The sequence below is a fragment of the Salvelinus namaycush genome, chromosome 5 (genome assembly GCF_016432855.1).
Source record: "Salvelinus namaycush isolate Seneca chromosome 5, SaNama_1.0, whole genome shotgun sequence".
Lineage (NCBI taxonomy): Eukaryota > Metazoa > Chordata > Actinopteri > Salmoniformes > Salmonidae > Salvelinus > Salvelinus namaycush.
The window spans coordinates 26851472-26869960 of NC_052311.1; the positions used below are offsets into that span (position 1 = coordinate 26851472).

Below are 18489 nucleotides of genomic sequence, written 5' to 3' on the forward strand. Positions count from 1 at the left end.
GGATATAATTTCATATCATCTAAGCTTATAATTTTTTAAGAATACAATAAAGTAGGGTTCACTGCACTCTATACTCCTCTGTAAACTGGTCATCTCTGTATACCAGTCGCAAGACACACTGGTTGCTGCTTATTTATTAAACCCTATTAGGCCTTGCTCCCCCCTATCTGAGATATCTACTGCAGCCTTCATCCTCCACATACAACCAACACCCGTTCTGCCAGTCACATTATGTTAAAGGTCCCCTAAGCACACACACCCCTGGGTTGCTCGTCTTTTCAATTCGCTGCAGCTAGCGACTGGAACGAGCTGCAACAAACAGTCAAACTGGACAGTTTTATCTCAATCTCTTCATTCAAAGACTCAATCATGGACACTCTTACTGACAGTTGTGGCTGCTTTGCGTGATGTATTGTTATCTCTACCTTCTTGCCCTTTGTGCTGTTGTCTGTGCCCAATAATGTTTGTACCATGTCTTGTGCATTGCCATGTTGTGTTGCTACCATGCTGTGTTGCTGCCTTGTTATGTTGTTGCCTTAGGTATCTCTTTATGTATTGTTGTCTCTCTTGTCGTGATGTTTTATTGTATATATATATATATGTAACCCAGCCCCTGTCTATGCAGGAGGCCTTTGGACTTTTGGTAGGCCATCATAGACTTGCCTAGTTAAATAAAGGAAAAATAATAATACAGATATCAATAGCAGACTACACATCAGGGGCGTCATGCACCGAAACATCTGAGGGGGTACAAAGTATGGAAGCCCCCAGTCTGGAAGATGGAGAATTTAGAATTTTCCAACACCATGAAACATATTTTTCCTGCAATCTAGAGCCCTAACCATTATGCTGAATTCTATGTTCAAAATATGTTTATTTTCTGCATATCTAAGCATACTTCTTGAGCTGTCTGTATCCTCCTGAGAGGTGGTTATTTTTTTAAAGGTTCAATGCAGCCGTATTTATCTCAATATCAAATAATTTCTGGGTAACAATTACTTCCTTACTGTGATTGTTTTCAATTGAAATTGTAAAAAATAAACATATATAGCTTCTTAGCAAAGAGCAATTTTTCAAGGAAGAGTTTTGCTAGGACTGTCTGGGAGTGGTCTGTGTGGGGAGGGGGAAACTAAAAACTAGCTGTTATTGGCAGAGAGGGTTGGAACTCTCTTTCTTATTGGTCTGGTTAACTAATTTACACCTGGTGATGTCACCAGGCAGGCCAAAACTCCATCCCACCAAAACAGGCTGAAATGTCAGGCAATCTTTTCAAACAGCTCTTACACTAAAAGGGTATTATAATAATTTTTGCAATTTCACAATATTATTCCAAGCTCACAGTGTGGAAATATACACTGAACAAAAATATAAACGCAATATGTAAAGTGTTGGTCTCATGTTTCATAAGCTGAAGTAAAACATCTCAGAAATCTTCCATACAGACAAAAAGCATATTTCTCTCAGATTTTGTGCATGAATTTCATTGCATTCCTGTTAGTGAGCATTTCTCCTTTGCCAAGATAATCCATCCACATGACAGGCGTGGAATATCAAGAATTTGATTAAACAGCATGATCATTATACAGGTGCACCTTGTGCTGGGGACAATAAAAGGCCACTAAAATATGCAGTTTTGTCACACAACACAATGCCACAGATGTCTCAAGTTTTGAGGGAGCGTGCAATTGGCATGCTGACTCCAGGAATGTCCACCAGAGCTGTTGCCAGAGAATTTAATGGTAATTTCTCTGCCATAAGCGTCAATTTTGAGAATCTGGCAGTACGTCCAACCGGCCTCACAACTGCAGACCATGTGCGTGGCTTTGGGTGGGAGAGCAGTTTGCTGATGTCAATGTTGTAAGCAGAGTGCCCCATGGTGGCAGTGGGGTTATGGTATGGGCAGGCACAAGCTACGGACAATGAACACAATTGCATTTTATTGATGGCAATTGGAATGCACAGAGATACCGTGATGCGATCCTGGAGCCCATTGTCGTGCCATTCATGTTTCAGCATGATAACGTACAGCCCCATGTCGCAAGGATCTGTACACAATTACTTGAAGCTGAAAATGTTAGAGTTCTTCCATGGCCTGCATACTCACCAAACATGTCACCCATTGAGCATGTTTGGGATGCTCTGGATTGACGTGTACGGCAGTGTGTTTATGTTCCAGCCAAAAACATGATCAACTCTATGCAAAGGAGATGTGTCGTGCTGACTGAGGAAAATGGTGGTCGCACCAGATACTGACTGGTTTTTTGATCCACGCCCCTACCTTTTTTTAAGGTGTCTGTGAACCACAGATTTATATCTGTATTCCAAGTCATGTGAAATCCATAGATTAGGGCCTAATGGATTTTTTTCAATTGACTGATTTCCTTATATGAACTCAGTAAAATCTTTGAAATTGTTGCATTTTGCATTTATATTTTTGTTCAGTATATATAAAACACAGGGAAATCATGTTTTTGACGACACTAAATATGCTTCTCTGCCTCTCTTCTAAAATCTACGTAAAAGATTGAAAGGAATGTAAGTCTTATTCAGTCAATTTAGTATTACTTGCTTTATAAATTCTACCAACCTTGCCAGCAGGCATGCCAGCTAAGATAGTTACAAGCTAGCTACTTGATTGATGGCCTGAAATGGCTTTCTGCAGGCCCGGGTCAGGATGTCATGCCTGAGAGGGCATTTTAAATCCATGGAGGGGGGGGGGGGGGGGCACAACTAGTATTGCTTTAGAGCCCTAATAAAACAAGTTAGATTGGTATTTTTACTACTGTTCAAATGTGCAAAAATGTATTTGAAATTTACCCGTACACATCAATAACTGTCATTTTATAGAATAACACAAGATATGCACCCCACTACAACATACATGTGTATCTGAAGTGCACCCGTCGCTTCAGTAGGCCTACACATAATTTGTGCCTACCAACCAGTGTTGCCAACTTAGCGACTTTGTCGCTATATTTAGCGAGTATCCAGAACCCTCTAGCGACACATTTTCAAAAAAGTGACTAGCGACAAATCTAGCAACTTTTTCTGGTGTCATTGGAGACTTTTGGAGAGGTCACAGGTGGCCCAGTCCTCGCGCAGCAGTCCCTCCCAGCTGCAGTCAGAGCAGGAGATGTTCACCCCTCTGCGTCTAGACTGCAAATGAATCGCGGAGAGGTCACAGGTGGCCCAGTCCTCGCGCAGCAGTCCCTCCCAGCTGCAGTCAGAGCAGGAGATGTTCACCCCTCTGCGTCTAGACTGCAAATGAATCGCGGGAAGCTGCCGCTGGCTGATCCCGCCCCGGCTTACATTCAGGGCGGGATGTAAATGTAAAATGTTCTTTGTCTAAAATAATCGCTGCACAAAAATAAATCACTGCATTTGACTCACACAGCCTCAGTCACTTACTCACCTTGTCCACTGTGTGTGTGCCTCTCTGTGACATAAGCTAAACATCTAGCTGGCTAGCTCATCATGTCTCAGTCTAAACTGTACACTCAAAAATACAGAAAGGAGTGGTAATCAAACCCTGAATTCAAAGGCTGGTTGAAGCCGTTTATTGGAGATGATACTGGGGCATACTGCCTGTATTGTAAGGCTGATTTCTACGCCAAACTTAGTGATGTTAAAAAACACATGACAACTCAAAAACATACTCAAAAAGCAAAGCCTTATAACAGTTCCACTCAAAACAAGCTGCCATTTATGGTTAAAAAAATTGACTCTGCAAAAAAGGCTGAGGCCACCATGGCATTAGCTATCGCTGAACACTGTTCCACGCTGGCATGTGATCACATTGGAGAAGCATGTAGAGCTGCTTTCTCAGACTCCACTGCTGCTACCCACTTCAAAGTGCACAGAAATGATTAATGGTGTTCTAGCACCATACTTTCTGAAAAAGTTGGTCGCAGATGTGACCAGCGTTTCAGCCTCCTCCTCAATGAGTCCACGGATGTAAGTGTTTTTAAGTACCTGGTGGTTGTGATAAGGTACTTTAGTGACACCAAGCAGACAATTGTATCAACATTTCTTGGGCTTGTTGACTTGGAGGGAGGAGATGCCAAGTCTATAGCCCGTGCTGTTGTGGCTTTCCTCGAAGTGTTGTCTTAAAAAAGAGAAACTCCTGGGGATAGGGACTGACAATGCCTCTGTTATGACGGGATTAACAATGGGGTCTATAAAGTGCTGAAGGAGTATGGCCTCAAATATCTGGTTCTTATTCGCTGTGTGTGCCATTCTCTGCAGCTTGCTGTAAGTCATGCTTCCAATGACACCCTCCCCCGTAGTGTGGAGTACTTGGAACGAGAGACTTATAACTGGTTTTCAGTGTCTACAAAGCGCAGGGAGGCCTACAAGGCCATATATGAGACCATCAACTGTGGGGAGAAACCTTTACAGATAACCAAGGTGTGTGCCACACGTTGGCTCTCCATTGAACCCGCGGTTTCACGCATTTTGGACCAGTGGGAGGAGCTTAGGCTGCATTTCGCAGTCACCAAGTCCAGTGAACACTGCTACATGGCTGAGGTTTTATACTCCATGTACAGTGATCCTCAAAACATATTGTATCTGACTTTTTTGAAGTCACTGCTGGGTGAGGTACAGTTGGCCATCAAGGCTTTTGAGGGAGAGCAAGTAGATCCTCTTAAGCTACTTGACAGTTTGGTCAGCCTGATCAAGTCTGTGAGCAGCAGGGTGCTGAATCCACTGGCAAATGTTGATGTACTCAAAGGGCCAATAGATGGATATATCAGTCCCAAACCGTACCTTGGTTACCTTTTTGAGTCAAAGGCAGCTGAGCTGCACCTTGCGCCTGAGGATGAAAACAATGTCCGAAAGTGGTGTGTAGCCTTCACCATCTCCCTCACTAATGAGTTGAGGGTGAGACTGCCAGACAACATCGAAGCATTGCAGTACATGTCAGTTTTCAATGTGGAGGAAACTCTAAAGCACAATAAGAGCCCTGGAGGAATAGAAAAAATAGCCAACCTCCTTGGCTACTCCCCTGCAGAGATAGACAAGATTGTCCAGCAATGGCGTGCCATCCATCTTAGTAAATGGAATGAGACAAAAAACACACGGGGCTTCTGGAGTGAGATGTGGAAGTTCAGGGATGCAGCTGATATCAACCCGTTTCAAGAGCTTGCCATGGCTGCTGTGTCTGTGTTGTCCTTGCCACACTCGAATGCTGAAGTCGAGAGAGTATTCAGCCAGATGAGTGTGGTAAAAAGCAAACTTAGAAATCAGATGTCCTTGCAGACCCTTAACTCCACCATGTACATTCGATATGGACTGAAGCTGTCTGGTGAGGCTTGCTATGAGCACCAGCTGCCTGATAATGTTTTGCAGCTTTTTGGCACATCAGCTGCTTACTCATTTAAGTCAGATCCCTCAGTTGCTGAACCTGCCATAGAGAGCCATGACCAAAATGACGATGACCCACTCTTTCTGTGAGCCAGCACAGTCTGTGTGTGTGTGGAGGGGGGTCTGGGGAAAAAACAATTAACCTGAATTAGGGCCAGACTAGTTACCATCATTTTCTCACATTGCCATTGACCGTTTTTTCTATTGTCTCTTTTTGGTCCATTTAGATTGTTAATGTAGATTGTATACAAAAATGTTTTAAAAAATGATGGTGAAAAATGTTCATGTTTTACTGTGACTTGTTGTAGACTCCTAAGTGGACCATAAGGTTAAAAACCAAACCAAATTAAGAACACTAAGTATTATTACAGAGAAAAAACAACAGTCTTGAATGAGTTCCCACATATGCTGAGCACTTGTTGGCTGCTTTTCCTTCACTCTGCGGTCTAACTCATCCCAAACCATCTCAATTGGGTTGAAGTCGGTTGATTGTGGAAGCCAGTTCATCTGATGTAGCACTCCATCACTGTCCTTCTTGGTCAAATAGCCCTTACAAGCCCTGGAGGTGTGTTGGGCCATTGTCCTGTTGAAAAACTAATGATAGTCCCACGAAGCACAAATCAGATGGGATGGCGTATTGCTGCAGAATGCTGTGGTAGCCATGCTGGTTAAGTGTGCCTTGAATTCTAAATAAATCACAGACAGTGTCACCAGCAAAGCACTCCCACACCATCACACCTCCTCCTCCATGCTTCACGGTGGAACCACACATGCGGAGATAATCCGTTCACCTACTCTGCGTCTTACAAAGACACGGCAGTTGGAACCAAAAATCTCAAATTTGGACTCATCAGACCAAAGGACAGATTTCCACCGGTCTAATGTCCATTGCTTGGGTTTCTTGGCCCAAGCAAGTCTCTTCTTATTATTGATGTTCTTAAGTAGTGGTTTCTTTGCAGCAATTCGACCATGAAAGCCTGATTCACGCAGTCTCCTCTGAACAGTTGATGTTGAGATGTGTCTGTTACTTGAACTCTGTGAAGCATTTATTTGGGCTGCAATTTCTGAGGTTGGTAACTGTAATGAACTTATCCTCTGCAGCAGAGGTAACTCTGGGTCTTCCTTTCCTGTGGCGGTCCTCATGAGAGCCATTGACTGATCTTCATGTCTTGAAGTAATAATTAACTGTCTTTTCTCTTTGCTTATTTGAGCTGTTCTTGCCATAATATGGACTTGGTCTTTTACCAAATAGGGCTATCTTCTGTATACCACACCTACCTTGTCACAACACAGCTCAAACTTATTAAGAAGGAAAGAAATTCCACAGATGAACTTTTAACAAGCCACACCTGTTAATTGAAATGCATTCCAGGTGACTACCTCATGAAGCTGGTTTAGAGAATGCCAAGAGTGTACAAAGCTGTCATCAAGTCAAAGACTGGCTACTTTAAAGAATCTCAAATATAAAATATATTTTGATTTGTTTAACACTTTTTTGGTTACTACATGATTCCATATGTGTTATTTCATAGTTTTGATGTCTTCACTATTATTCTACAATGTGTGTCCAAACTTTTGACTGGTACTGTTTATACAGCACCTTCATAAAGTATTCATACCTCTTGACGTATTGTTACAACTTGAATTCAAAATGTATTAAATAATATAGATATTTTTCTCACCCATCTACACACAATACCCCATAATGGAAGTGAAAATATGTTTTTTGAAATGTTTGTAAATTTATTGAAGATGAAATACAGAAATATCTAATTTAGATAACTATTCACACCCCTGAGTCTATACATGTTAGAATCACGTTTGGCAGCGATTACAGGGTAAGTCTCTAAGAGGTTTGCACACCTGGACTGTACAATTTTTGCAGACATCTTGAAAAACTCCCCATTACTTAACAATTACTAGCATACCCATAACATGATGCAGCCACCACTGTGCTTGAAAATATAGAGAGTGGTACTCAGTAATGTGTTGCATTGGATTTGTCCCAAACATAACACTTTGTATCCAGTACAAAATCTTAATTGCTTTGCCAATTTTTTTGCAGTATTACTTTAGTGCCTTATTGCTAACAGGATGTATGTTTTGGAATATTGTTATTCTGTACAGGCTTCCTTCTTTTTACTCTGTCAGTTAGGTTATTATTGTGGAGTAACTACAATGTTGTTGATCCATCCTCAGTTTTCTCCTGTCACAGCCTCTAAACTCTGTAACTGTTTTAAAGTCCCCATTTGCCTCATGGTGAAATCCCTGAGCGGTTTCTTTCCTCTCTGGCAACTGAGTTAGGAAGGACGCCTGCATCGCCCATCTACCAATAGGTGCCCTTTGCGGGGCATTGGAAAATCGAATCAAATCAAATTTTATTGGACACATACACATGGTTAGCAGATGTTAATGCGAGTGTAGCGAAATGCTTGTGCTTCTAGTTCAGACAGTGCAGTAATATCTAACAAGTTATCTAACAATTCCCCAACAACTACCTAATACACACAATCTAAAAGGGTGAATGAGAAAATGTACATATAAATATATGGATGAACGATGGCCGAGCGGCATAGGCCAGGTGCAATAGATGGTATAAAATACAATATATACAGTTGAAGTCGGAAGTTTACATACACTTAGGTTGGAGTCATTAAAACTTGTTTTTAACCACTCCACAAATTGCTTGTTAACAAACTATAGTTTTGGCAAGTCGGTTAGGACATCTACTTTGTGCATGACACAATACATTTCTCCAACAATTGTTTACAGACAGATTATTTCACTTATAAGTCACTGTATCACAATTCCAGTGGGTCAGAAGTGTACATACACTAAGTTGACTATGCCTTCAAACATCTAGGAAAATTCCAGAAAATGATGTCATGGCTTTAGAAGCTTCTGATAGGCTAATTGACATCTTTTGAGTCAATTGGAGGTGTACCTGTGGATGTATTTCAAGGCCTACCTTAAAACTCAGTGCCTCTTTGCTTGACATCATGGGAAAATCAAAAGAAAACAGCCAAGACCTCAGAAAAAAATGGTAGACCTCCACAAGTCTGGTTCATCCTTGGGAGCAATTTCCAAACGCCTGAAGGTACCACGTTCATCTGTACAAACAATAGTACACAAGTATAAACGCCATGGGACCACGCAGCCGTCATACTGCTCAGGAAGGAGACGTGTTCTGTCTCCTAGAGATGAACGTACTTTGGTGCGAAAAGTGCAAATCAATCCCAGAACAACAGCAAAGGACCTTGTGAAGATGCTGGAGGAAACAGGTACAAAGGTATCTATATCCACAGTAAAACGAGTCCTATATCGACATAACCTGAAAGGCCGCTCAGCAAGGAAGAAGCCACTGCTCCAAAACCGCCATAAAAAAGCCAGACTACGGTTTGCAACTGCACATGGGAACAAAGATCATACTTTTTGGAGAAATGTCCTCTGGTTTGATGAAACAAAAATAGAACTGTTAGGCCATAATGACCATCGTTATGTTTGGAGGAAAAAGGGGGAGGATTGCAAGCCAAAGAACACATCGCAACCGTGAAGCACAGGGGTGGCAGCATCATGTTGTGGGGGTGCTTTGCTGCAGTAGGGCCTGGAGCACTTCACAAAATAGATGGCATCATGAGAAAGGAAAATTATGTGGATATATTGAAGCAACATTTCAAGACATCAGTCAGGAAGTTAAAGCTTGGTTGCAAATGGGTCTTCCAAATGGACAATGACACCAAGCATACTTCCAAAATTGTGGCAAAATGGCTTAAGGACATCAAAGTCAAGATATTGGAGTGGCTATCACAAAGCTCTGACCTCAATCCTATAGGAAATATGTGGGCAGAACTGAAAAAGCGTGTGTGAGCAAGGAGGCCTACAAACCTGACTCAGTTACACCAGCTCTGTCAGGAGGAATGGGCCAAAATTCACCCAACTTATTGTGGGAAGCTTGTGGAAGGCCACCCGAAACGTTTGACCCAAGTTAAACAATTTAAAGGCAATGCTACCAAATACTAATTGAGTGTATGTAAACTTCTGACCCACTGGGAATGTGATGAAAGAAATGAAAGCTGAAATAAATCATTCTCTCTGCTATTATTCTGACATTTCACATTCTTAAAATAAAGTGGTGATCCTAACTGACCTAAGACAGGGAATTTTTACGAGGATTAAATGTCAGGAATTGTGAAAAACTGAGCTTAAATGTATTTGGCTAAGGTGTATGTAAACTTCCGAATTCAACTGTACATATGAGATGAGTAACGTAAGATATGTAATCATTATTAAAGTGGCATTATTTAAAAGTGACTCGTGATCCATTTATTAAAACTTCTCTGGTCTTTGTGGTTGAATCCGTGTTTTAGATTCACAGCTCGACTGAGGCACCTTACAGATAATTTTATGTGATGTAGTCATTCAAAACTCATGTTAAATACTATTATTGCACACAAAGTGAGTTTATGCAACTTATGTGACTTGTTAATAAGCACATTTTTACAATTGAACTTATTTAGGCTTGCCATAACAATGGGGTTGAATACTTATTGACTCAAGACATTTCAGCGTTTCCTCAACATAGTGTGGAATACACATATAAACAATAGCCTAAATGTAGGCTAATTTTGCTGGTGGGCAATGATGAGATTCGGGATCTTTCCCCCACAGCATCTTATCCCCCACAGCATCTTATCCCCCACGTGTTTCCATGGCAAATCCATTGTTTTGCCGAGTTCCATTGACCTCTTTACTGCATCTATAAGGGCTAGTTTTCAGTTTTCCCCTCCCCACTCAGACCACTTCCAAATAGTCCTAGCAAAATTCTTGCTTGAGAAATTGCTCTTTGCTAAGAAGCTATTTGTTTGGTCTCTTTTTGACAATTTTAAAGTTCCAATTCAGCCATTTTTATCTCAATATCAAATAATTTCTGGGTAACAATTAAGTACCTTACTAGGATTGTTGTGAATTCAAATGGTCAAAAAGAAACAAAAAATAGCTTCAAAGAGCAATTTCTTAAGCAATCATTTTTCTAGGACTGTCTGTGAAGGGTCTGGGTGGGGAGGGGAAAACTGAAAATGATCTGTTATTGGCAGAGGTTTGGAACTTTCTTATTGGTCTATTAATTCATTTACAGTCAGGCACCCAAAACTCCATTCCACCAAAACAGGCTGAAATTTCAGGTGGTCTTTTCAAACAGTTCTTACACTAAAATGAATTATCGTCATTTTCATTAAAACAGCCTCAGTTTGATGGGGCATGGACTCTACAAGGTGTCGAAAGCGTTCCACGTGGATGCTGGCCCATGTTGATTCAAATGCTTCCCACAGTTGTGTCAAGTTGGCTGGATGTCTTTTGGGTGGTGGGCCATTCTTGATACACACGGGAAACTGTTGAGCGCGAAAAACCCAGCAGCGTTGCAGTTCTTGATGCCTGGTACCTACTACCATACCTAGTTCAATGGCACTTACATGTTTTGTCTTGCCCATTCACCCTCTGAATGGCACACATACACAGTCCATGTCTCAATTGTCTCAAGGCTTAAAAATCCTCCTCCCCTTCATCTCCACTGATTGAAGAGGATTTAACAATTGACATCAATAACGGATCATAGCTTTCACCTGGATTCACCTGGTCAGCCTATGTCATTGAAAGAGCAGGTGTTCTTAATGTTTTGTATACTCAGTGTATATAAAACACAGGAAAACAGGTTTGTTGAGGTTGTGCACTTCTATAGGGATCTCTTGCAAGTTTTTGGAGTAGGCCTAGGCTAGGTTATGAGGATGTTATGAGCCATTTTAATGACAGTCTTGGGTGACCTTTTTACAGGTTCATGTAATATAACCCCATAGGCTTGAACCTACATTTAACCTATCCCAACAAATAGATCACTACTTATTTCTCCAACATAATGGCTCAAAGGTCAACATGAATTGAGAAGACAGTTTGACAGTTTGTGGACAAGCATAAGTAGGCCTAGTCCTAGACTACAAAGTCTACAACTTGACACTATATAGAATCCCGTTACAAAAAGTGACTGTGTAGCTGTGTATTGCTTTGGCCAATAGCAACGTTTTTGGTGCAATTTAACAACTCCAAAACGATGTGCCATTATTCACATGAGGAGGGCTATAGGTCTATGTTATTGAGAGAGAAAAAATATATATATATATTGTTACATGCACATCACCAATCAAATATTGCCTTTGACACATGCTGGGTGGTCAGAATGAACTTTAATCACATCCTTATAGTTTGAAAAAGAAACAGAAGGGCGATAAACAATTTAAGAGCATGTTAACTGTAATAGCCTAATGAAGGAAGCTCTTGATAAATCATTTGTATGGTTTTGAAATATCAAATATATACATCAACAATTAAGTGTTTTAGAAAACAGTAAACCTATGCACACTCACATTCCTGTTATTTTGCAGTAGTACGCTATACTTTTCCAGTCAATGAAATAAGTAAAAAACGGTATAACGTTATTGCAAAAAACACATTTTATTTTCATTTTGAACGTTGCCATCAGACAAACGTTCTACCCGTATCACTCTTAAAACCTGCCTCACTTGTCCCTGTATTATTAAGGAAGTGTGCTTTGCAATCAAATTGGAGCAGAAAATGCTAAACCTGTGTCAAACAGAAACTCCAAATTAATAATATGCCTTTTCTGTCCAGTTAAACTTAAAATAAAATGTAATGCCTACCTGATTTCTCATTTTATTAATTAACAAACACTTATACACCTTATCACATACAGAAAATTATATTGCCTATCTCAATAACTCAGACACAAACAAACATGTTAAGCATTACATTTCTGAACCAGACATTTATTTTTTGTATGTTTTTATTTTATTATTAGAACTATTCTATAAAAAAGTATATTTGAAGAGCCTCCAGCATTTCGTTGCAATTATAAATCATCTTGTTTCTCGACTTCTCGTAATCCACAACATGTGCTTCAGGACGTCTGAATAATCCATTGGGAGCCAAGTCTTGCGGAACTGTCCTTTCAGCGTGTCGGAGTGCTCAGTTATGTTGGATGGTCCAAATTCGATTCTACTGAGTGACAGTAACTTGCTGTATGTTCCTAATAGATGCCAAGGTGTTCATTCCGGGGGGTGGGTAGAGAGAGCCGTGAATATCCGACGGACTGAGTGAGCCTGGTACCGGCAGAGGACTCACTGAACCCGGGTCACTGTGCACTGATCCTCCGCTGCCATCAGATCCCATTTTCTTTTTGATTAATTTCCTTTCCTTGGCTCGGCGATTTTGAAACCAGATCTTCACCTGTAAATGTAAAAGAAAAATGTGTCAAAATTGGTATTTCGTTTTATATTTGATTCATCATTTGATTGATCAAGTCTAGGGCGATAATGCTCTATCATGAATTGGTATAGACCTACCTGTCGTTCTGAAAGGCCAAGGTTCCCCGCAAGTTCTGACTTCCTTCTGATAGTGATGTAACGATTAAAATGGAACTCCTTCTCCAGTTCCAGTCTCTGGTGATCGGTGTAAACCACTCTGTATTTTTCCTTCGTCCTTGTTTTGCCTGAAATTATGAGAAGTTATGAGAATTCAATTTGCTCCGTATGCCTAATTTTTAAATAGGCTAGTCACAATGAACATCGAATACTTCAATATATAATATATAATGGAGCAATAGGCTATTTAAACTCTGAAGTTCATTCTTGTTTTAAATTCACTTTTATAGCAGTAACTTTAGGTATTTATAGCAAGTAGGCTTAATACTAGAGAAATAGGAAAATCAACAGGTTAATTATCCATGCCTATTAAACTTTACGATTCGTTTATCTAACACATCTCAAAATGTGTATGAAACATCTTTAGGCTCTATCAACTGAAGTGGTGGCTATCATGTTAATCTAGATTGTGTTGCTTTGTTGGAAGATATGCAAATTGAGCCACTGATCTTTTGATCTCACTTTTTGAACAAACTGCAGAACAAAGAGTCTCAGAGATATTACCTAAACTCCATTGAAGTGTTAAGAGGCAACACACGACACACAAAGGACTAACAAGGCAATGCTATCTCAGACATTTCTCTAGCTTGGATCAGGTTGCTTTTGTTGATCAATATATCATAAACGCATACACTTTTATCAGGTAGACAATATTATTAGTCGTTTTGAACAACATTGAAACATGTTGATATTAATAGTTATAGCTATAGGTCATGCTTGATCCGTTTGACAAGGCCAGGGATAGCCTCCTAGAATTAAACACTTGACAACACGTTTGATAAGCTAGCCTAATAATACAAATACAGAAAAAGACATCAAGGCTAAAAGAATTTCAGGATTTTACAGTGGTTCGTTTTATAACCAAGTTAATTAATAAGCTATAAAACGAAATATACGAGTTAATTTAGGCTTATGTTACTATAACTTAGTCTAATTTATAAATATAGGCCTAAAGTAAACGAATTCTATTTTCTACATATTTCATTTCTAGCGAATTAAGAGATGCTGTGGTTTATTGCCAAGTTATAAAGCTTTGTTTATATTGGTCAAAGACCTTTCTTTATTTGCTGTGAAAAACGTCACCCTTTCCGGCAATAGAACTCAAAGAATGGGAGCCGAGGAAGACACTTTGGTGCATATCAAAGTAAAATGAGGTGTTAAAAGAGGCCGCAACCTGAATATGACGGATAACCTCAAAACCTGAGACAATGTAGCAGGAAAAGTAGACCTCACATCTAGTTTACGGGAGTCGAGAAATTAGCATTACAAGTGCGCTTGGCGCCGTTTCTAATCTTGACACCTTCATCGTTTCCTCGACAAGGCTAAAAGCCTGTATCAGAAAATAACTAAGATGTTAAAGTTTTAATTAATATCATAGTTTATCAGACTATTATCGCTATTGTAGGCCTATAGTTGCATTGTCAATAATGAATTTGACAAATTCGATCTAGAGCCTATCATTTTCCTCCTTTTGCTTCTGTTTTGAGTCTGTTGTGATTTACAATTTAATGCCTTGAAGTTGCATTTTACAGTTTTCAAAATGTGTCCAATACAGAAATGTTACATGCGACTGTGTGATTTTGGTGACATCTAATTTAAATCATGATTAGATAATGTCATGTTAGTGCTTCCTTTTATTCGACACGAATCTCTCAAACATTTTACCAAAATGCACCCATTACGCATGAGGTTATTCGTTTTTACGGTGAGATTTATCACTTAAATTATGCAATTAGTTTTTATATTCTATCAATTTTCTAAATACTACCTGTTGCACTTGCACAACTTTTATGAGCCAACACCAGCAGTTTTCACAGCACACGAGAAAAACACAACAATTCCGACTCTTCTTAGCTAAATATTAACATGTGGTTTGGCATGAGTTGATGCTGTGCACGAATGATTTTAACAGTGTTATGCATTTCTTGGGTCAAGCTTGTGACCTTACTCACCCGTGGAAGATGATTGTACCGTTTTGCTCATCCACTGGTAAGAAGAATTGCGCCTTTCTCTATCCGGGGAAAGTTGAGCCACAGAAATATTATCTGGAGGTGGTTGCAATACTGCTGACCCTGGCGCGTGCATGGGATTGTATTCAGGTGAGCAATAGGAAACTTGTCCCGGCGAGGAGTTGTTCATGGGCGTAGGAATAGTGTTAGGAGGACCCAGACTATAGGCGCCCCAGTCCTCTCTCGGTGCGCCATAAGGAGCTCCCCAAGCACCCGAAGACTGTGCGTGCGTATCCATGTTTGGCACATGATGGTATCCAGTAAAGTCGGAATATTGTGGCGTGGGAACAAAGTTCTGTGGTGGGATGTTGATGCCCGATCGTCTTACAGGTCCTTGGTGATACATGCTGCCTTCTTTATCCAAAAGGTATCCCACATGCATGATTTGAAAAAAAGTGACAAAAGTGACTTTCAAGTGTACATAGTTGCCCTGCAACTGCGTCCAAAAAAATTCAAATAACAATCCTCTTGCTGTGGTTATGTTGTGTATAGTCCAATGGTGCAAATTAAATGCGAAGTAGTTCCTGACGTGATACTGTCTCACAGGATGTGGCTCTGTTGTCAAGGTGGTGGTGGTAAAGGTATACTAAGGTCTTCCTTCCTGACGTCAGAAGAGTCTTCAAACCCCGACAATTTGCATTCAAATGACGAGTCAATTGTGCTGGCAAACCCACTGTCTTCTAGCGCCTGTTTTACGCATCACCCCAAAAAAGAGCAAACTCCACTCCCAAATCTGAAATACTGGCGCCAATAATCAAATGTATTGCAAAAGTGAATTGCAACTTCTCCAACAAACAATATGCTTAAATGGATATGCTCCTGAACACGTTATGACTTATACATATCTCTCAGGCCAATTGAAGTGTCCTAATTTAAGTGTGCTTGCTATATATTTTCTATTTTCAACAATATTTTTTTATTTAGGCCTATTAAGTTGCATACATTATACCTTACTAGAAATAAAGATGTGACAGCCTTGGCCTTATTTTAATACAGGACTGTTACTGTGCTACAATAAGCTAGGCTATTTGTAGGCTTTCAATTATATAACGTGCAATTGTAGCTGTCAACTTCTTGATTGTGTTGTTGTCATTCTGCTTTGTGTCAGAGAATAATAAATAATAAAAAATACCATTAAATATTTACAGCAGGGATCATCAACTAGATTCAGCCGCAGGCCTATTTATTTCTTGAACAGATGGTTAGGGGAGCAGAACATAATTACAAATCATTTGTAGGCTGAAAATTGCCCACAAGAAGCCCAAACAGAAATAATATTTGACTAAAACATAATAATTTCAAACCTAGGTTACATTTGTATATGATCACATATCTCTCTCTATTATGCATGGGAATACTTGGGAACAGATTTCCAAAATTAAAATAACTTGGAGCGGATCCCCTGGTGTTTTTAGAGTCCAAAAAGGAAAATTCCCCAAAAGAATAAAAACATACATCTTTTTTTATGCCCTAAAAACTTGGTGGGCCAAATAACCGCACATGGGCCGCCAGTTGGGGAACCCTCACTTAGAGTGCAGGTGATGGTCCAACACAACCGTCACACTCTCCTCTCCTTTGGTTGAATAATGTCTTTAGGGCTAAACCTGTTAATATGGGAAGGCAACGTCTCCCATGTCCACAGACACGTTTCACGCCTTCGGAAGCTGATCGTATTTGTTAAAGATATTCACTTGCAAAATAGGTACAAAGTATGATGAGACTTGCTCAGCTTCTTTCTCCTGTAGCAAGGCGAACTTTTCACATTCCTTTTAGTTCGCACGTCGACACTTCAAGGTTGCACTTCACAGCTAATTCCGGTTTAACCTATGACACCCGCTAACGACAACGTAGTCTCGCGCCCGTGCGTGCCAATATATTAGGCATGATCTTAGTTGTTATCCGTCCCTATTTTACATAAGAGATTGCATAAAAAGTCTCGAATTAATTGCAATATCTATCATAAAACAATCCAAACGAATCGAAGGACAATTGTCAAACATAGGCCTAATCTCGGGCCTAGTAATAACACATGCACTTTACTAGGCCTACAAATAGGCCTATTTATTTATTTTAAAGCATTTGATGTTTTTATATATGACTGATTATAGTTTTTTCACAACAGACAGTTGGAGTCATCTAGCATCAAATAAACCCAAAGGAGATAAAGATTTCCCTCCAGCTTGCTTTTGTTTATGTTAAAGGTATGGAAACAAATATTAAACAGGAAACATGTTTTCCTTTTCGGGTGGGTGGGAGAGGTGCTCAAGAAGCCATGACCATGCCAGTGCCTTGTAATGCAAATGTTTGGTTTATGTGAAGAAGAAAAATCAGAGGACATGTACCCTGAGAGATCTGAGAGATCTGTCCATTTGTGTCTACTGCATTTACAGGCATTTTATTTCATATTTCAAAGTGAATTATGGCTTCTGAATCTCATTGATCATACAGTAAACAGGCAAAAAACTCTGATACAAATCAGGTGCCTTGACTGACTGTAACCAAGAAATGACTTATTTCCTCAGGCTCTGGTGGAAGGATATTTGAGCTGAGATAATTGAAAGCCACTGCTTCCTTGTGGATGGATACAGAACTCCCATTAGTGGCCAACCAGAGGTTAAATCCAGACCTAACAACTGCCATGTAGTCCCCTCAAGAGGGCACCATCTACCAGGGAATGTGATACTGTGCACCATATAGTACAGTTCTGTGCTGAGTGTATATTACAATGCAAGCTGAATTGCTTTACTGTTGGCCTATATGGTGTACAAGTTATTCCAGTGCAGAATAGCAAACAGAATATTTATAAAATAAATCTATGTATATATTTTTTTCCTACTGAAACCACATCATCAGCTTATATCCCTCTGTATGTACCTTGATAAGTGCATTCCATAAGTTTGTACAATGTGTAATTACAGGAGGTGTCAAAGTTACTTCTATATTATTGGGCAACTGGTTTGCACGTTTATGTAAGGAGTTTAGTTATAAATACATGTAAATATAATATGTATACAGTGATGTTTATTGACATACCACACTGACACACATACAGTGCCAGTCAAAAGTTTGGACACACCTACTCATTTAAGGGTTTTCTTTACTTTTACTATTTTCTACATTGTAGAATAATAGTTAAGGCATCAAAACTATGAAATAACACATATGGAATCATGTAGTAACCAAAAAAAGTGTTAAACAAATCAAAATATATTTTAGATTTTAGATTCTTCAAAGTAGCCACCCTTTGCTTTGATAACCGCTTCACATTAGGGCTCATGAGTTGCACAGCGGTCTAAGGCACTGCATCTCAGTGGTAAATGTGTCACTACAGATACCCTGGTTCAAATCCAGGCTGTATTACAACCGGACGAGATTGGTTGTCCCATAGAGTGACTCACAATTGGCCCAGCGTTGACCAGGTTTGGATGGTGTAGGCTGTCATTGTAAATAGTAATTTGTTCTTAAACTGACTTGTCTAGTTAAAAATATATATACACTGCTCAAAAAAATAAAGGGAACACTTAAACAACACAATGTAACTCCAAGTCAATCACACTTCTGTGAAATCAAACTGTCCACTTAGGAAGCAACACTGATTGACAATAAATTTCACATGCTGTTGTGCAAAT

General features: G+C 39.8%; 1 protein-coding gene across 1 annotated transcript; it reads right to left on the reverse strand.

Annotated features, from left to right (window-relative positions):
- Positions 1–12426: 12426 nt before the first annotated feature.
- cdx4 (caudal type homeobox 4) lies at positions 12427–15242 on the reverse strand. Its single transcript, XM_038992993.1, has 3 exons — positions 14804–15242; positions 12774–12919; positions 12427–12657 (listed from the first exon to the last, which is right to left on the reverse strand). Exons 1-3 carry the CDS (start codon positions 15240–15242, stop codon positions 12427–12429), a joined length of 816 nt encoding a protein of 271 aa, XP_038848921.1.
- Between the last annotated feature and the right edge of the window lie 3247 nt (positions 15243–18489).